Source organism: Colobus angolensis, unplaced genomic scaffold (genome assembly GCF_000951035.1).
Source record: "Colobus angolensis palliatus isolate OR3802 unplaced genomic scaffold, Cang.pa_1.0 Scaffold121, whole genome shotgun sequence".
Taxonomy (NCBI): Eukaryota; Metazoa; Chordata; class Mammalia; order Primates; family Cercopithecidae; genus Colobus; species Colobus angolensis.
In genome coordinates this window covers 3,883,808-3,905,621 of record NW_012113253.1, presented here as the reverse complement: position 1 = coordinate 3,905,621, position 21,814 = coordinate 3,883,808, and the positions used below count along the sequence as shown (strand labels likewise).

The 21,814-nt window shown below is 33.5% G+C and overlaps 1 protein-coding gene across 5 annotated transcripts in view; it reads left to right on the top strand.

Annotated features, from left to right (window-relative positions):
- RIMS2 (regulating synaptic membrane exocytosis 2) overlaps positions 1-21,814 on the top strand; it is a 773,533-nt gene that overhangs the window by 509,699 nt on the left and 242,020 nt on the right. For 3 of the 5 annotated variants that reach the window (XM_011931160.1, XM_011931195.1, XM_011931170.1), the window contains one exon: positions 7,161-7,226. The exons of the other annotated variants lie outside the window; for them this stretch is intronic. In XM_011931160.1, coding sequence (XP_011786550.1) covers positions 7,161-7,226 — 66 coding nt within the window. The remainder of the gene's footprint in view (positions 1-7,160; positions 7,227-21,814) is intronic. 5 annotated transcript variants of the gene reach the window in all.

Sequence of the window (21,814 nt, the reverse complement as noted above, 5' to 3'; positions counted from 1 at the left end):
AATCTATCACATTATTAAGCAACAAGTTCTTAATTTCTGCTTTATCTTAATATTCTAAGAGTTTTGGTAATAAAATGCATATGGGTGCATTATGATTTTTAGAAAATAAGAATACTCTAGAACTCTTACAGTGAATTTTCATGAATAGCATTTTAATCAATAATAATGTTGATTAAAAAGCCTAAGAGAATTTCCTTTGAGATAATAATAGTAATTTAGGTCTTTTGAGAGGTACAATAAATAACTTTTCTTGTCAGTAAGAATTGATGCACTGGACTAGAATATATTTTATTGAATGTAATATTATTTTATTGAATCTTTTTCATAGGATTTGAAACCAAATGGCCTTGATTTTGAATGCAGGATTTAACCTCTTGCTACCTGTGTGTTTGGGAAAATTAACCTCTTTGACACTTGATTTTCTTATCTGTAAAATTAGAATGTCAATATCAACTTTACTGAGTTTTGTAGATTAAATGACTCGTATCAACTTTATTGAGTTGTGTAGATTAAATACACTGCTTCCAATTGTATAGTAGGTACTGAAAATTCCTGCCTTAAACTTACCATTTTAAAAGGCTATATTCACTTGCAAATAATTTACATTTAATGTGCTTAGTAATCAAGAAAAAAGAGAGAGAGAAATCAGCCAGTTCATGTAGTGTTGTTGTTGTTTTGTTTGTTTGTTTTTTGAGACAGTGTCTCACTTGGTCACCCAAGCTGGAGTGCAATGGCGTTATCTTGGCTCACTGCAACATCTGCCTCCTGGGTTCAAGCGATTCTCCTGACTCAGCCTCCCAAGTAGCTGTGCCACCATGCCCAGCTAATTTATTATTATCATTATTATTATTTTGTATTTTTAGTAGATATGGGGTTTTGCCATGTTGGCCAGCCTGGTCTCGAACTCCTGACCTCAGGTGATCCACCCGCCTCAGTCTCCCAAAGTGTTGGGATTACAGGCATGAGCCACCACACTCGGCCCATGTAGTTTGTTTTGTTTTGTTTTGTTTTGTTTAAGTTTTGTATATAATGAATGTAGGGCATGAATTGGACCTTGAAAAATGGGCATGTTTATTCAGGCAAGACCAAGAGCAAGGATAGACTATATTGAATGAGAAACGATGCTATTTGATATTCATTAATAGTACTTGGTTAAACTTGGGTGGTGTAAGGAGAAGATATAGTATTTATATCCTTTCTATAGGTAATATAAAAATAATTTATACATAAAATTTTTATTAGGTCTTTGTTTCTCTGCATATCTCACTGTAGTATCATTAGTCAAAATCCTATTCTGCTTTGCAAAGTAAATAGATGCTTTATAAGTAATTTAGAAACCTGGATACAAGGACTCAGCTAAAACAAGGAATTATTAAGCATATCTTTCATCTTCTACCTCCATTCCCCCACTTTTTATACCATTGTTTTTCCGATAGGTCCTGGTAACTGCTACAACTAGGAACATAATTTTTCCTGAGGCAGACTATGTGGCCTTAGTATTAGAAATCAATACAAAAATTAGCAGGGCGTGGTGACAGGTGCCTGTAATCCCAACTACTCAGGAGGCTGAGGCAGGAGAATCACTTGAACCCGAGTGGCAGAGGTTGCAGTGAGGCGAGATTGCGCCTGGGTAACAGAGTAAGACTCTGTCTCAAAAAAAAATAAAAATAAAAATAAAAATAAAAATTATTTTAAGAACTTTTTGTTTACTTGAGTTAGTTTACTATTAGAATAAGTATAGAGTATTAGTATTTCTGTAACGTGTCAGAAGTACTCCATAGTATGCATTTTTGTGTCTATCCTGGAGGCCAAAATACATTAGGGGCATTTATTTCCATGGAGTATACTTTTAGTATCATAAGAATACAATTAATACTGGCAAAAGATAAATTACTTTGCAAACTTTTTTCTCCTATACATTCAATTAATAAATATATGTTCTAAAAGGGAAAATGCCCTATTATATGGACCACTGGCATACCTTACACACTCATGCTATTTCTCTATTCCTTGTCAAGAAGTCACCTACCAGAAAGTATAACACACACTCATAACTCTTTCACCAAAAAGAATAGTCTCTTTTTTCCTTTCAGTTGTCAATTATGAAGGAAATATATCTCTAACAGTTTAAAATTATAAAGCAAATGAAAAAAGAAAATTCACTTTACAAAAATAATATAACATTTTATTTTACTTATTTTATTTGCGTATTTCAGAAACATTTTAAGATAGTTAAATCATACTGAGTAGAATGTAAGGACTACAACATAAGGAAAACATTAACAATATTAAAGACACATGCCAGGCGCAGTGGCTTATTCCTGTAATGCCAGAATTTTGGGAGGTTGAGGCAGGCACATCACTTGAGCCCAGGAGTTCTCAACCAGTCTAGGCCATATAGTGAGACCCTATCTCCACACACACAAAAAAATAAATAATAAAATAAAGTAAAATTATCCCAGATGTGGTAGTGTGCACCTTTTTTTTATCCCAGCTACTCTGAGGTGGGAGGATTACATTAGCCCAGGGAAGTCAAGGCTGAAGAGAGCTGAGATCGCACCACTGTACTGCAGCCAGGGTAACAGAGCACGACCCTATCTCTAAATAAATAAATAAATAAATAAATAAATAAATAAATAAATAAATAAATGAAAATTTAAAAAGTTTTTGCATTAAGTAAGGGTTGTTGGAAACTATACTTTTACTTAAGAATGGAATATTTTATCGCCCATTTTTGCAGTTCTTTTTTGTATGGACTAAAGTTATTCCTAAAGGGGACATTCGGCTAATTTAATATAGTAGAAGGACAATTCATTATAAATATAATTTTGTGTTGTCTTTTTTTTTTTTTTTTTTTGAGACAGAGTCTTGCTCTGTCCCCCAGGCTGGAGTGCAGTGGCGCAATCTCGGCTCACTGCAACCTCCGCCTCCTGGGTTCATGCCATTCTCCTGCCTCAACCTCCCAAGTAGCTGGGACTATAGGTGCTCGCCACTACGTCCGGCTAATTTTTTGTATTCTTTATTAGAGACGGGGTTTCACCGTGTTAGCCAGGATGGTCTCGATCTCCTGACCTCGTATTCTGCCCGCCTTGGCCTCCCAAAGTGCTGGGGTTACAGGCGTGAGCCACCGTGCCCGGCCTTGTGTTGTCTTTAAAGATTATATTGCTTAAGAATCCAAGTGTCTAGAAATTGGATTAGTAATCTAGTTTAATACTTTAAATAGTAATTTTTTATCATGTGCCTTAGAATCCATGACTTCTTTATTTTGTTTTTGCTTTTTAAAAGTTAGTAAATGTATTGTTTTTCTGTTTTTTTCTGTTACAGTGATTTACTGCTCAGATTGGACTAACTGCAGTTTTAATATAACTTACTTTATTTGTTTAAGTCATTATGCATATTTAAGGCACTATGCATACTTATTGCTCAAATTTTATAATGTCCATTAATTTTGGAAAAAAAGTAAGCATGGTTCAGTGGAGAAGTGTAATATGTTTTAAGGTTGTACCAAGTGGATGCAGCAAAGGACTTTGAGTATGGCTATAGACCTTAGGTAGATTTTAGAGGGCTTACTAAAACACATGGTAAATTTTGTATAATGTTCATGCATGAGTTTTTATAGTTTTCAACAGAACCTCAAAGAGGGTCATGACCAGATAAGGTTAAGAACTAACATGACTAGAGACAGAAAAGAAGAATAAAATAAACTGATGCTTGATAAAGGTGATTCTTGCTTAATGGCTGCTTTGGCTTTATAGGGACAAAGTTAATTATAAGACTCTTCAAGGAAACTATTAGAAATTGGATGATTTTATATATATATTTTATAAATTTATAAATTTTAACAAGCTTTGAAGTTTACATATTTTCTGTTATTCTTAAGTAATTTTGGAGAAAACCTATTCCTTTTAAAGCAGTAAAGCCCAACATCACAACTGTTGGGTATTATTTCTCTTCTTCATAAAGCTATGAATACTTTTTAAAATATTTTCTTACATAGGCTCATAATCGTCCAGAAATTGGGTTAGTAATCTAGTTTAATACTTTGAATAGTAATTTTTTATCATGAGCCTTAGAATCTATGACTAGAATGTTTCTATAATTATATGAACCACATATGAACCACTGCTGTTTTTTGAGAGAAGTTTCATCATAAGAACAGTATAATTTGGATTTTACTTTTAAGTGCAATCCAAAATATACTTGAGTGGGTCAGCCATTGTGCACAAAGATTTAAAACAGACATTATCCTGGTCTAGCCGGACAAATTATCATATATCAACTAATTTGAAAATGTTGAAGACTGTGTGGCAGAGGGATAATAATATTGGAACAGATTGGAGAGAAAATTACTTGATCAGGTGAACTGGAAAAGGCATTACAGAGAAGCTGGACTTCAAAGATTGAATAAGATTGTGAAAAGTGAAGCAGTGGAGATGGAGAATGGTGGGCATTCTTGACAGAATGATGAACATGAACAAAGTCTTGAGTCAGGAAAACACATGGTAATTTAGAGAATCTTAGGTAGTCTGTTGTACCTAGATAAGAGGTAGTGGTATGGGGAATGGAAAGGGGTAGAAGATGAAGATTGAAAGTAGTTTAGAACTTTTAGGGAATTTATACTTGTTTTTTCAAATCAGGAACGAGTGAAGGATTTTTAGTGAGGTACCTATATGATCAGAAAGCATAATATGCAAATAAACTTCTGTAGACAGGATGAAGATTGGATTGAGTCAAGGGAAGACTGGGGTCTGAAGGTAGGAAGACCTAAAAGAGGGTTGTTTCAATAGGCATAGTAAACCTGATTTAAGATGTTGGCAAGACAAAAGGTAAAGGAGAGAAATCTGAGTTATTTAGGCATCAGAACAAGCAAGGTTTGTAAATCAATTGAATGTGAAAAATGAGGAAATGGAGGAGTTAAATTCTGAGACTGTAAAACTTGGTTTATTAAATAAATATTTTAATCCTTAGCTGAAGTTGGAATTGCAAGAGATTACAAAAAGAGGAATAGCTGAAGTATTATATTAAGTTCCAAAGGGAGATTAAAGAATTATGTTAGAAATTAGAAGGGACTTCAGAGATGATGGAGTCCTATGTTTTGTAGCGGTACCTGAGAGACTGCTATGACAGGTAAAAATGAGGCTAAATGGATAGGGATCTAGGCTTCTTACTCTCTTTAGCCAGCATCATTCTGATATTATTTGATTACTGTATATTGATTCTATATCAAATTTTGTTTGAAAAAATGTGATCTGCTAAAAAAAAAAAAAAAAGAGTTTGAAAACCACTGCTTGAACCTCCTCATTTCACAAATTGGCACCAATGTCCAAATAGGCAAAGGGTATCATTCCAGTCTCACAATGAGCATGTGTTTTCCTGAAGTGTCTACCTGTCACTCAAGCATTATGTGGAGAGCCCAGAAGCAGATGGAAAAGTGTTGTGCCACCCAAAGAATAGTCAGTAATAAAGCAGAGTTACTGTTTACACCATAAAAACAATTGCATTACTTAGAAAGAATGTGTTGGAATATAAGATCAGGAAATGAATCTTGGAAAACCACTGCCTCTCTACAGAGAAAGGAAATCCAATACATTAAATGCATGAAGAACCAGTCATATAGGTGAGAGACCAGGCTGTATGTACAAATGTGTTAAGAGCCTGAGTTTTGAATTAAGAAAGCCCTGAGTTTGAAACCCAGTCCTGCCACTTACTATGTAGCTCTAAACAAGCACTCACAGCCTCAGTTTATCTGTCTGTGCAAAAGTGGGAATAGTAGAACCTACCTCAAAGAGTTGTTGTGAGAAGTAAATGAGATAATGTAGGCAAAGCTTTTAATGGTGTACTTGGCATATAGTTCATTGTTAAATAAATACTATGTTTAATAGCCAGAGAGGTTTTAGAAACCAAAAAAGGAGAGAGTATTAAAAAATAGAGATTTGAAAATCAACGTCTAATTCCAAAGGTAAGTGGACTATGATGAGGATTAAGAGGAGAAGAAAGAATTTTGGGGGGATTTCACATTCATAAGGTAGCTTCGAGAGTGTGGTAGAAGCAGAAGTCAAATTACAGTAAGCTTAAAGCATGAAAACAAAATCTGGCAGAGGTGGCAAGAATTGTAGGCATGTATTTTAAGATGTTCTATATTGAAAAGAAAATGAGCGAGATGCAGTGGCTTGAACAGAAGGAAAGGTTAGCAGGGGTTTTATTTTTAGGATTAAGTGCAGTTGAGGAAGGGAAGGCAGAAGAGAATAATAAATGAAGCAAGGTCATATGGGAAGCAGGATTACAAGTAGAGGCATCTCTTTAGGTGCAGAAGACAAGGACAAGTGAAGATTTAAATGTATGTTTACTTTAGAGATAGAATTGTGGAAGTTGAGGGAGTTCAAGGTTCATTTCCATTGTTTATGGAAATATAATGATAAACTGCTAAGATCAATTGTTTTAGTATTAAAGGTTCTAAGAAAGTAAGAAATTTTAAATTAGTGCTTTGGAAAGAAGAGATGGGTAAAAGATCAGTGTGCTGCTTGAATTGCTTATGGTAGTTATGAGGCAAGAAAGGTAGCAAAGCCAATAGCATGTAATACATAATACATAATAAATATAGTGAATGGAAAAATGAATGGCATCCAATAAATTTAGTAAATACAATGAATAATCAAAAGTAATCTGGATCAGTTTGCTCTTAATTAAATGGAATTGTTAAAGTCCTTTGTAGTTATTTTTAATTAATAATAATTAAAAGAGAAATAAGTACCTTATAAATTTCCCAACATTTATAAGTATTTGAAATTACTTCATTTATTATTTCCTTCTTAAACTTTCTGCTTATTTTATTTTTCTCATCTCATCTTTCCTCCTAAAAAAATGGTAAAGCATCTCTATCATATAACATATTCTAGATGGTGCTAAAGATGTTTGAGTAATAATTGATAATGTTATATTTTTGTTGCATTTTATTTTAAAATGTTTAGAATATTTTAACCTTTGGCACTGTCATATTACAATGAACACTGGGAGGAGGGGGCAAGCTTTCCAATAACAGTTTCCATTTGCTTTGCTTACTGTCTGCCTGTCTTTTTAAATCTCACTTTTTAAATTAAACTATACTTTTTTCACTTCTTTCTTGAGTCTTATTTATATTCTTGTTTCTGCCATGCTTGCAGTCATTTTCTTACTCTACCTCGCTCCAGATACAGTCAGACCATTGACCATCATCACAGGGATGGCAGGTATATTTTTCTTACAATTGAGTCTGTTTGTGGAATTGCTTGTGCCTGTGTATTGATATGATGTAGGTCACTTTTATTTCTGTTTTTATGTATATACATATATGGTTGTTAATGAAATACAGAAATATCACCCATATGAAACAACATGAAATAAAACATATTAACTAATTGTAGTAGGACATCAAAAATACAGTGTCCCTTTTGTAAATTAGGATCATCTCTTTGGCGACTCTAAAAATTTAGTTCACCAGGAATTACGGTTAACTCTCTATTATCTATAAAGATAGAGTAACAGTATTCTCTTTAAATTAACTCCAATTGACTACTCACTTTCCTCAGCAGAGTCCATAATTAGGTATTTAGATGGCATAGGTCTTGAAAACTCACTTTTCCACCTCACTACTCCAGAGTAGAGGAATCTGTCCTTGAAGTGCTTAGGTTGAATTGATTTGTTTGTGGTTACCTTGTCAGAGGTGGCTGTGATCTACTCCTTTGTCATAGTAGGTAATCCATATCTGCAGAGAATACTGAGTCTGTGAGAAAACACTTGTTCATTTCTACCCTACCACCGTTTCTCTTTCCAAAGTGGGAATTTGCAGTGAATCATAGATAGTACAGCTACAATGCCTTAAGGAAATATAATTTACATTGGAGGGAAATCTCAGTTTCCTGGCATGTAACCGCAAGAGGGATTAACTAGAAAGAGAGGTTAATCAGAAAGAAAAGGGAGAGAAGATCTCTAAAATTTGAAAAGTTCTCAAGGCTGTATGAAGATTTAGAGATCTGAGCCAGTGACAACATTTGAGATCTTTTAGGTAAAGAAATAATGTGGGGGAAGGCTTAGCTAGTATAAATTAGGAATTATGTGCCGTGATTGGTCACCTTGACTGTTGTTTCTAAGTGATTCGGAGTTATGTGTGACTTCCTTCATCCCTATGAAATTAACTAAGAGTTGATAATAAAAGAGTTTATAAAAATTATTAAAAACTAATGAGTAAATTTGTAAGTATTTTATTTATGTGGGTAAAGGTGGAAGGAAACATAAGAGGTAATAGCAACTGCAATTTACTAATAACTTTTGTAATATCTTTCAGCGAATATAATTGAAATTTAGTGCCTTCCAGTTTATTATATGATAATAGTTATTACTATATTTAATTTTCTTTTGCAATTTTTTACTTTTTTGTTATTCTGCTTCAATCCTAAATAATTATCTTTTGTTGTTTTTTTGTTTTTACTGTTGCTATATATTACATTCCCATTATTTTTTACTTTCAGTAATTATACATTTACCTTACAAAAATATGGAAAAGTAGTTATGTAACTGTATTTTGATAATTGGCTAAAGCCTTTTTAAAGATGGGTGACATATATGAATGAGACATTACTGATTATAGACTTATTATATATACTCTGGTGTCTCTTCATTTCATTCTAAGTTAAAATCATATCACATCACTTTTTCAATAGTTTGTATTTTCTTAGTTATCAACAGATAGGTTGTCTGCTTTATGTTACTTAGATTCTCCATTCACCAATGTAGCTACAATTAGTTCTTGATCACTCAATTTTGCACTTTTCCCCAGATTCTCAACTTCAGCCTAATTGGCCCGTTTTGAAGAAGACATTTATGAATTGTCTTTCTGTGCCACAGTTTGGTTTGTGCTGAGGAAACAGAGATCGTTAATGTTTATATTAAAATGTAACATGGAAAAATCTGTTTCCACAAGCAAGTTATCAAATATCTAATGTAGGATTTACTATGTATATTTACATGTATATGTAATATTTATTTTATACGTATTAAGGTATTTGCCTTGCCCTAGGACAACAGAAACTCTTGAGGGTCTAAGTCTAGTGATCTAGACAATATGGGTAGAACTCATAAGAATGAAGTTCCTTAGTTTTTTTAAAAAATATTTTGTACCCATTAACCAACCGCTCTTCATCTCCTTCTCTCTACTATCCTTCCCAGTCTTTGGTAACTACCATTCTATTCACTGCCTCCATGAGATCAATTTTTTAGCTCCCACATATGAGTGAAAACATGCAATATTTGTCTTTCTGTGCCTAGGTTATTTCATTCAATATAATGTCCTCTGTTTTCATTCATCTTGCTAATCATCCATTTCATACATGATTTTATTCCTTCCTTTTTAGTTCATACTACGTTGTGTGTATATATATCACATTTTCTTTATGCATTCATTTGTTGATGGACACTTAGGTTGATTCCATATCTTGGCTATTTTAAATAGTGCTGTAGTAAACATGGGAGTGCAGGTATCTCTTCAATATACTGATTTCCTTTCTCATGGATATATACCCAGCAAAGGAATTGCTAGATCATATGGTAGTTCCATGTTCAGATTTTTAGGAACCTCCATGCTGTTTTCTATACTGGTTGTATTAATTTATATTTCCACCAGCAGTGTACAAGCATTCCTGTTTTTCTTCATCCTCTCCAGCACTTGTTATTTTCAGATTTTTTTTATAATAGGCATTTTAACCTGGGTGAAATGATACCTCATTGTGGTTTTGATTTGCATTTCTCTGATAATTAGTGATGTTGAGCTTTTTTTAATATACCTGTTGGCCATTGTATGTCTTCTTTTGAGAAATGTCTATTCAAATATTTTATCCATTTAAAAAATCAGATTATTATTGTTATTTTGTGCTACTGAGTTGAGTTCCTTATATATTCTGGTTATTAATCCCTTATTGGGTGAATAGCTTGCAAATATTTTCTTCCATTCTGTAGGTGTCACTTCACTTTGTTTATAGTTTTCTAAGCTGTACAGAAGCTTTTTACCTTGATAGAATCTCATTTGTGAATTTTTGCTTTGGTTGCCTGTGTTTTTGAGGTCTTACTCAAGAAATCTTTGCTAGATAGAAGGAGTAAAATCTAGTGTTCAGTAGCACAGTCAGGCAACTATAATTAACAATAAGTTGCTGTATATTTTAAAATATCTGGAAGAGAAGATTTGAAATGTTCCCAACACAATGAAATGTAAATGTTTGAAGTGATATATATCCCAGTTACCCAGATTTGATCATTATATATTGTATGTTTGTATCAAAATGTAACAGTACCCCATAAATATGTATAACTATTATGTATCCATAATTTTTTTTGAAATATTAGCTTTCTTCTAATTTTACTACATACAAATGAATGTGTATTAGTTACAACACAATGTAATAACATGACATCCTTGAATCTACTACCCAAACCAAGAACCAGAGCATCTAATTATGTATCTCACATTTCCCTGCACTCTCCTTGCCTATTATATCCCTGTGCCTCTTTCACAGAAGTAATAAATGCCATGCTGAGTTTGCAGTGTAACTTCCTCTTTTTTTACTTTTTTTTTAAGGGACTTTGATCATTTGTTATTTACTCTACTAACTTTCTAAGTTTCTCATCCTTCTGACCTCCGTCCCAATCCACTTTGAGATTCTTGGACTAATCTTTTTTTGGACATGTGTTGAACATGTGAATGCTGACCTAGTAATCTATCCATTCTCCTGTATTTATTTCTGTAATGTTTTGTGCTTGTTATTTTTATATCTTGTAACTTTGTGTGTAACGCAAGTAAACACAACCTCCCACTACCCTTCCTTGTTGCTGTCGTTTGTTGACCTCTTAGTAATATCATTTTATTCACGGATGATTTTAGAACCTGGCTTTAGCCTTCCTCAACATCACAATTCCTGCCATCAAGCCAGAGTAATGTCAGCCTTTACCTCAATAATGTATTTAGCACCCACTCACTTCCTAAACTTTCTCTAATGTAGTGAGCTTTATCTCCAATTCTACTTTGGTCAGTCACTCTTATGACCATACTTTACATTTTATTATCAGTAGAAATTGTTCTAGCTCTGAAATCTTAATTTGAATACTACGCTCTTGGACTCCTTTATTGCACACTTTTTTTCTTATTGTTTCATTATGTTATTTCTACTTCACTTGTTCTTCTGTCTCAGTAGAGAATGCTACTCTCTTGACCCCTTTATTTTCTTGCTGTTAGTCTCCATCTTTCTTTATCTACTTACATTTCCAGAAGTTGAATCCATTCTCAGAAATATCCTCAATGCTGTTGCTACATTGTTCTTCTTTTATGTATTTAACAAGGTTCAAACCTGGATTACTTTCTTTCTCTTGTAGAATGGTTTTTGGACTAGATTATCCAAATTCTTACTTACTTGAGTCAAAATAATTGACCACTTAAAAACAGACAATAAAAAGTAACTTTTTCTTTTTTTTTTTTTTTTTATTATACTTTAAGTTCTAGGGTACATGTGCATAATGTGCAGGTTTGTTACATATGTATACTTGTGCCATGTTGGTGTGCTGCACCCATCAACTCGTCAGCACCCATCAATTCATCATTTATATCAGGTATAACTCCCCAATGCAATCCCTCCCCCCTCCCCTCCTCCCCATGATAAGCCCCAGTGTGTGATGTTCCCCTTCCCGAGTCCAAGTGACTTTTTCATTGAGAGCTGTGGGAAAAAAAAGTAGCATCAGTATCTAAGTATTCAGTTCTCTAGCCTCGGTTTCAAGGTAGCATATACTTTCAACTGGAAGTTGTTTCCTAGGAATAAAATATGTGTTAATAGCTTCAATTGGGCCATAGTTTGGCTATATGATATCTGGAACTTTCTAAATGAATGGGATGAATGTAGTAAATTCAACATGACATCTCCAGTTATGCCCACTCCATTAGAAGAAGCTGGGCTTTCACTGGTCTGTCTGCGGTAGTGTATAACATGAAAAATTATGAGGACTACCTCTTTTGGAACAGAAGAATAGAGACTTAAATAAAATAATGTTTGCTAAGCTTTTTTTATATTACTTCAAGAGACAATATTAACTAACAATAGAAATCAAAGCAAGTCTTCTGGCCAGGTTATGCTAACTAGTATGAAATAATATTTGGTTCATTGTGCCTTTTAAAATGCACTCATTTGAACAAACATGTTCAGGATGGATATCATGTTACCCTTTATTAATATCTCTTTATTAAAATATACCCTTTATTTTAATAAATATAACCTTTTTTAACATTTACCTTTGTACCCTACTTATTTTTCTAGTACTCATCTCTGCTTAGAGCTATACACAACATATTAAGGAACTACAACATCGATGGTGGGCAGCTAGATTTTTATGTAAAGTGTCATGGAAGAGACAGCAACTCAGCTGTATCTTAAAGAATAAATAGGAATTATTTAGATTCATGTGGAGGTGAGGGAGGATGTTTGTGACATTTTAAAGAATGTATGAACAGGGTCACAGAAGTAATAAATATCATATTTTAGAATTGTTGTAACATTATTCGCAGGTGGGAAATAGGAAGAAATGAATCTGGAATGATAGAGAGGGTTCCACTTATGAAGAATCTCTTGTTTTTTATTATTATTATTATTATTGAGATGGAATCTCGCTCTGTCGCCAGGCTGGAGTGCCAATGGCAGATCTTGGCTCACTGCAACCTCCATCTCCCAGGTTCAAGCAATTCTCCTGCTTCACCCTCCTGAGTAGCTGGGATTACAGGCATGTGCCACTGCATCTGGCTAATTTTTGTATTTTTAGTAGAGATGGATTTTCCCAATGTTGACCAGGCTAGTCTCGGACTCCTGACCTCAGGTGATCTGCCCACTTCGGCCTCCCAAAGGGCTGGGATTACAGATGTGAGCCACCATGCCCAGCCTGAAGAATCTTATATACTCTTCATAAATGTTAAGGAACTTAGATCAAAGACTGTAGGTTCTAGAGGTACCTTGAAGGGGTTTAATTAGGAATGGTGATAACAAGCTTGTTCACCTGAGAGTACCTACCTACAGATTATGTGAATGATTGATTTGAAGAGAAAAATGAAAAGAGAGACATGTAGTGGATGGAAGAACTGAGAGAAAATAGTGATTTTAATAAACTAAAATCAGCAATACTTGATAAATAATGGAATTTGGATTTTGAGAGAGTGCAGAGTCATGAAAAATTCCCAGTCTTATACCTTGGATAACTAGATTCATAAGGTACCTTAGCAGGGTCCAGGTGGGTTCTTAGGGGGGGAATCAGTTTAGGTGTGAGACAAGTTCAGTTTTGGAATTACTGAGAAAGCTAAGAGGAAACGTCTAGCAAGGAATAGAGTAAACAATTTTAAAACTTGAAGTTGCCTAAGCTACACAGAGTAATTTCAGAGTAAATTCACTACTAATGGTAAGCAGTCATAAAAAGTAAGTGAAATCAGTCTGAGAAACAACCCATGAAATGAGAGCTTAGAAGTTTTTCCCTGCCTGAGAAACATTATCATTAAGTGGCAGAGGGAGGAAGAGGAACTTCTGAGCTACATAAAGAAGAATGAGAAAAGTGGAATGACGAGAGCTAAAGGAATAGTTTCAAGAAGAAAGTAATAACATTACTTTAAAAATAATGAATGAAAAATGCCTGTTGGATATGTCAAGTGAGGTGTCATGGATGACTTTAGCTAGGATAATTTTAGAAGGAAGGTGAGGGGGGAAAAAAGCAGGTTGCAGTAGCCTAAGTATGACCAGGAGATAAGAAAATGAACTTATCAAGAAAGTGTGAAGGAGAAGAATTAGATAGCATATGTGATATCAAAAGATGTTTATTTCCCTTCGATTAGGAAATATGTCCATGTGTTCACACACTGGAGCAAAGGATGTTTTAGAGAAAGATAAGTCAAAAATACAGACAAAAAGAGAGAATGATTGGAAGAAGAGTCTTAGGAGAGGTAGGAAGTAATCAGACTAAACACACGGGTGGATTTTGTGAGCAGAAAGAAACTGTTATTTGCCACTGAGGCAGGAAGAAAATAGATGGGAGAAGTGAAGCTAAGTAAAAGGATACTAATAGAGAGAAATCAAGTTAGTTATTAAACCATTGTGAGTGTTTTAATGACTGTGTGAGTAGGAAGATTGGTTAGAAGGGAATCTGAGTGTTTTATGGGAGTGGTTCAGATGATCAGTCATAGAGTCCAGGGTGGATAAGCAAAGAAGAAAGTCAAAGATAGTGATATACACTGGCAGGAATTTGTGGGACTGATGCCAAAATAAAGTAAGGGTTATTGAAGTCTTGAAAATCTGGAGATTGGGGTTCATGATTGTTCAATGATTTTCTGCCTTTGCATTGAAATCTTCTAGCACTACTATAGTCAATCCCTAAAATTAGCAATGATTAAGGGATAGTGATTGGAAGTTGGATAGATAATAGCAACCTGTATTAATAATGAACGTTACTGCCAAGTGGAATGCTTAAGAGAAGTAAGGACTATGTCCATTATGGTTCAGAGGGTAATAGTCAGAAGTGTCTCTAGAGAGCCACCTTCGCCTCCTGGATTCCTGGGCTGTGAAATGTGAAAGAATAAGTAGCTTCTGCAGATGAAGGCTACAATGGAAGCAGAGGCTACACAGTTGAACTAAATGTTATTTGAGGCAGGAATATGCAAAAACCATCCTGCAGGAAGGTTGATGTTTAAGGAAGTTTATTAATAATGGAATAAGGGTTCTCAAAAATACAAAAGAGAATTAGAAGAGATTAAGAATGATGCAGAAGAGAGAATAGGAAATGAAGAATTTAGGGAGAAGAAGATACCAGGGGGCAGTGGGGATTGCCTTTTACTTGATAGCCAACAATCACAGAGATAAGATAATTGAATAGAACTGATTAAATTAAAATATTCTAAGTTAATTGTCAGTTGTTTTAATACCAGAACTGGCTAAGGGTTCCTGGAAAGGTTTGACCTGTGTCCAGATTAATGATGAGGGCTGCTATGAAGTTTGAAGAGAGGCAATGATGGTCTTATCTCAAGATGGGTATCATAACTAGAACCCTGGTTAAAGAAAGGATTCTGACAAAGCTAGTGGAGTCATGGTTCTACACATAGACTGTTTTCTTAAAGATTCCCTACATGGAAGGTAGTGCTGAGTGTTCTTAGTCAATGTAATGTAAGCAATAACACACTTTCCCATCTGCTATCATTTTTAATGTTAGTTTCTCTACATTACCAGTCATTTTCTGGCCTCTTACAACTGTTTTGTTCTCCATCAACACTAACTTCTTTTTACATTTCTGACTCTAGCCTGTCTTAGTTTCTCTGGAATTTTCCTGCATTTATTATTTCTTGTTTCTGTTGTATTTCAATCTTTCTTCCTTTACTGATTTTATTTCTCCTCAAATTACTGTTGAAGTTGTCTTAATAATACCTTCTGGCCAGGTGCAGTAGCTCACGCCTGTAATCCCAGCCCTTTGGGAGACCGAGGTGGGTGGATCACCTGAGGTCGGGAGTTTGAGACCAGCCTGACCAACACAGAGAAACCCCATCTCTACTAAAAATACAAAATTAGCTGGGCATGGTGGTGCATGCCTGTAGTCGCAGCTGCTCAGGAGGCTGAGGCAGGAGAATCACTTGAACCCGGGAGGTGGAGGTTGCAGTAAGTTGAGATGGCGCCATTGTACTCCAGCCTGGGCAACAAGAGCAAAACTCCTCAAAAACAAAAATATAAATAAACTATAATAATAATAATACCTTCTTTCTTCAAGCTAACTTGAGAGTGGTCTATTTCTCTCTTTCTCTTTTTACTTAGGTCAGATATCTCGATTATGTGTTTTTACATATGCTTCCTTCACTCCTTCATCAGCTCCTAAGCCTTAACCTTCTACAGTTTGACCTCTGCCTCCAGGGCTTTACTGATATTATAGATATAAATATATATATTTGGGTTTGGGTTTTTGTATGTGCCTTTTTTGAACTATTTAATTTCTGTTAATAGATCATCATTTCATTTATGAGGCTGAAAATTTAAAAGGTATTTTTAATATTTAATTTATATGGTGATTTGTCTAACATTTTTGAGAGAAAAAAAATCCCTACTATCAAAGAAAACACAGTTCAGTGAAATTAGCAGGCTTAGAATAAAGACAGCCCAGTTCAAGTTCCAGCCCAGAAAATATCAGATTCTGTGAATTCGTCCAAGCTTCTATAAGCCTTAGTTTGCTCATTTCTAAAGTCAGAGAGTTTGGATTATATAACTACTGAGATTCCTTCTATCGCTAATATTGTTTGCATGCTTCTGAATATTATGTATGTTCTCTATATTTTATATTATATATTTTGTATATTGTGATTTGTAATGTTTGTCATTCATACCTTCTTCTCTGTTTCCACCCTTATTACTACAAGTCAGAGCCTTTTCCTAATCTAGCTCATTCTCTGCACTACTGTTGAATTATTCTTCTTAATTTATTACTTGGAAATTACCTTTGTTCAGAAGTTTTTCTTATTACTCGCATTGAAAATTAAACTGTTTAAACCTCTTAACTAGGCATTAAAAATTGTCATAAATTGATTCCAATCTAATTTTTTAGCTAACATTTTACCACATTCTACTTTATTATTCCTAGCCTTTCCATTGATTTCCCCATCTGTTTATGCATGCTGTTCATCTTTTTTACTACAGTCTTTACCATATCAAGCAGACTTATTTCAGATTCCCCATTTGATAGTTTCAACACCTATACCGTCTCTTAGTCTGCCTCTGTTGGTGGCTTTGTCCTTAACAGGTGGGCCTTATTTGTCATGCTTTTTTGTGTTTCAAATAAATTTGTGTTGAATGTTGAGATCATATCATCAGTAATGACTGAGGCTGATAGTATTTATGCTTGAAAATGAGCACAACTTTTGTTCTGTTAGTTGGGGGGTTGGGGAGCATTAAGCAATCTTCAGACTGCTACATCTGAGTATGAGATTTGGACTGGTACTATGAAGTGACCGCTGCTGGCATCAGGCAACAGTGCATTTGAGAGATTTGCATTATACCCATTTCTCTATCCACATAAAAACAGCAAAACAAAAGGAATGCTGGTGAATTGTTCAAAATTGATCAGTAAACTATTGAATCTGTATTCTAGCTTGAGAGCCATACCTCATCAGATATACTGATATAATACAATAGCAATTCATAACTATATTGTTTAGAGATATACCTTTAAAAATGTTTGCTATTTTGTGGAATCTGAGAATCTAGGAAGTCATAATCAAGATCAATACGTTGGTGGAATAACTTTAATTTTTACGTTTGACAAATCATTATTAAATTTGAACATTCACTGAATATGGGAACTACCTATTTCATAAAAATAAGGATTTTACAGGTAAGATGTAATATTATCTCTCAGTATTCTTAAAATTTATATTTTAAAGATGTATTAATTTGTTCTGCATTAATTATGCTGGGTAAATAATCCTGCTTTGTGGTTTTGTTTCTGTTACTTTTTAAATAAAAATTAAGTAACAATGAAAATTATAAATATTTAATATACTCAAAATATCTTCAAAATATTTACATCTTATATGTTTGTGTGTGTGTGTGTGTTTAATAATACAGTATATGTTATTGTTCAGTATTGTATTTGTCCCTAATTTTCTTGAGGAAAATGAAACATTTGGTCATTTCTTCGTGCAATTTTCAATAATGAATATATTTTTTAAATACCTTTGTAGATGTGAGAATACTTCTCTTTTTGATAATAAAATAATAGGCTTGTGGGTAATAGTAATTTTTTTCCTACATGAATGGTGTCTTGCTTTGTCACATCAATATATATATTATACCATTTTCACATTTTAGATTATTATTAACTTGGCTGACTCTAAATATTGTTGTCATTTTTGAATAAGCTTATTTACTTTTGACTAATATAGAGTCTTTACATCTAACTCAACAGAAAGATTCTGTAGAATAATGCTGTTATGCCCAATGATAAATTAATCTCCAAAATAATATAATATTCCTATTTGTGCACAATACCTATTTGCTTATTTACCATGATTTCTATGACAAGTATTTTGTATCTTGCAATCCTCTTAACATAAGAAACGATGCTAAAATAATAAGCTAGAGTTTTTAAAAAGTTAGTCTTGCAATTAGTGATGAACATGAAAATTGTAATTTTAAAGTTGTCATAATTACTTTAAATTATTTGTTATATACAAATATGTATATATGCTATATTAATTATTCTAAAATGTTTCATTTTTAATGTTTTCTAGTATATTTTATCATGTATTTATACTTCAGTTATGCAGTTAACGCCCAGAAAATCTGTAGATATTCAAGATATTTTAACAAAAATGAAATGTTTCTGCTGGGTTTTTTTTTTTTTTTTTTTTTGAGACAGAGTCTCACTCTGTCACCCAGACTGGAGTGCAATGGTATGATCACAGCTCACTGCAGCCTCGACCTCCTGAGTTCAAGCATTCCTCCCACTTTAGCCTCCTGAACAACTAGGACTATAAGTGTTTGCCACCACATCCGCTAGTTTTTTTTTGTATTTTTTGTAGATATAGGGTTTCACCATGTTGCCCAGTCTGGTCTCAAATGCCTAAGCTCAAGCCATCTGTCTGCCTCAGCATTGAAAGTGCTGGGATTACAGACATGAGCCACTGTGTCTGGCACTTCTGGTATTCATCAGCTTGTTCTATACAGTATGGATATAGAGAAGTCATTTCTTGCTCCAAACCTGAGACTATACTTGTCCTTCAGAGATATATCCAATTTTTTTGAATTTAAGATGTCAGCTTTATAAAGGAAAAGAATAATTCCTAAGTAGCTTTACTTTTTACAAGTTTACTTTTCAAGAAAACCTATTACATTTCCTTATGACATCTTTCCAATATAAACATGAAATAAGTCTGATTTAATGCAGACTAGGTTCTGAGTTACATATTGGGAAAATTTTCATTGATTTCTGAGTTTTAGTATTCTTAGTATTTATCATATCTGTAGAGATACTCTGCATTGAGCTTACTTTGATCTGGAGTTGTATCATTGTGAAAGATATGGATGGATGGATGGATGAATGGATGGATGGATGGATGGATGGCAATAACACTGGATTATAGACAAGAGTGCCCACTGACCTCTTCTTCCCTAATAGAGGGAAATCCCTTGCAAGACAGTTCCCTTGCATACAATCCCTTGCATACAAATCCCTTGTCCTTTCATTGAATTAGGAAACCTAAAGTACATTACAAAACTGATAAAATAGGTAGGAAGTTGCATCACATACTTGGAAATTTTTAAAAATATTTTATGAGCAACTATGTTGACCTGAAAAAATGATTCAAAACTGACAACTTCACTGAATGATTATAAAATTATTTTTCCCTTAGAATGACTGAAAATAAATACTAAATCACATTCTTTCAGTTTGTTTTTCTTATGCATAAAGATTGCTATTTAAGACGAAGGTCTTCTAAATTGTTTTCTTTATTGTGGCCTATTGTCAGTTCATCCTCATCTCAAAATCTGCATATGCTAATAATGTGCTTTTAAGACTGGGTTGTTAACAATAGTATGTATTGTTATAACATTGTTAGTCAACATAAATTAGTGGAGGAGCTGCTACACAGGATCCTTTGTGAATGCATACAGTTTAGAATAACAGCCATTAGATAATGATGGACAGTAGCCTAGATCAATTCAAGTGCAAAAAAAATTAATTATAAATAGAAATTAGAAAATGTAAACTATTCAAAAAGATGAAACAGTGATAGATACTAAATCACTTTTTAAAAGACAATGGAATTATTTATGTAAGAAAGATTTAAATTTACAGGTGAGGGGGCCCTAGCTTTTTCAGTGGCTTATCCTTTGGTAATCTGATAAAACCATGGCCACTGTTTTTGGAATAATATTTTATATGCATAACATAAACTAAGGTAAATAAAATGATTACAGACGAAACGACTTATTTTGAAATGAAGACTCCAAGTTAAGAACCCCAAGTGGGCCCTAAAATATTTTAGGCCTTGCAAGTATTTATTATTTCCCACTTTTCAGTTGCTGCTATTCAAAATTAATTATATATTCTCATCTTTAAATTAAAACAAATTCAGAATTTTGGTGGGAGTTTGTGAGTGTTATATCTCAGTCCCTTTAAGGGGCCTGATATAAGACTGGGTAATTTAGGCATTACTGCTTTAAATTTTCATAGCAGTAACATTGTGTCTAAGCTAGTCAGATCTATTTTTATCCAATGTGGGAGCAGGAGCCTGTGTCAGCCTTCTCTTGTGTGCTGTCAGTTTAAAATACAGTAGCTTTCCATTCCCCTTAACTGTGTTGGGACATTTGGGGAAATTTCTACCTTCTACTGTGGTTCTTTTCATTTTTCATTTATCAACCTATTTTCATTTCACACTATGGTATTTATTTAATATATACTTTGTATTTATGGACAAAACTATATAAGTAAAATTTAAAAGATGGGTTAATTTTCAAACAACTCTTTTATAAAGAGACATTTTTTGTAAGGGCTACTTCCTAAGGAGTGACCTCTGTTTTATAAATAATGGTCTCCTTTTGAGGACATAGGACATAGCAACACATTTAAAATAATTCTCTGGTTTTCACTCATTATCATATTTTTCAGTTATTAAAAATCATTCTTCACAAAGAAGTGAAACTGCGTATCCTAACATTTACTCCACTTTCCACTTGGAAAAATTTCTTGATGGAATCAGAATAAATGAAATTATATATAAACACATGAAATATTAGTCTAATTTTCTGTTAGGGTAATTGTAGCTATTTCCCAAAGTTTTGTTATATAATAAGATGTTTATTATTAATTTAAGATAAATCTTTAAAATAAATGTAAAGATAGGTACTCTTAAAAAATAGGTTTTAAGCAATTTAAGAAATAATATATAAAGATATATACCTTTTGTTTCTGTTTATTATGATGAAGATATATAAAGATGTTAGACTAAAAACATGTAGCAAACTACTGAACACACTTATTTCTAAAGAAAAGTGTTCTTTAATGAGAACACTTGGACACAGGAAGGGGAACATGTGGGGTCGGGGGAGGGGAGAAGGATAGCATTAGGAGATACACCTAATGTAAATGATGAGTTAATGGGTGCAGCACACCAACATGGCACATGTATACACATGTAACAAACCTGCATATTGTGCACATGTACCCTAGAACATAAAGTATAATAAAAAAAAAGTGTTCTTTTAAAATAGTTTTTCAGAAACAAAAAGACAGCTATGATATTTACACTATGAGGTTACCTTTTCATTTCTCTTGCCATGTAACTGTTACTAGTAATTAAATATTTTTTATATATTTACATTTAATGTCAGTTATTTTGACATGTTCTAGATGCACTTATGCAAAAATACTGAACTTAGAAAGTAAATCACATGATAGTATATGGATTTAAAAGTATTTAAAAATGCTCTGACTTATATGTTACCCTATGACTTTAAAATGTTAAATAATCACAAGATATGGTGTAGAATAAAGCCAATATTCACTTTCTAAAGTCACCTAATCTAATATCAACTAGTACACAATTGTTTGCCATATAATTCATGACATTTGGGAAATTATGTCCTTTTTTTCTTTTTTTTTTTAAATTACTTGCATTTTTCATTATCCAAATTAAGGTTGAGATAATTTATAGGTAAAGTGGATGTCATTGAAACATTAGCTTTGAGGAAGACTAATGCTTTCTTGACTGTCGGTATTATATAAGCATTTCCATTTT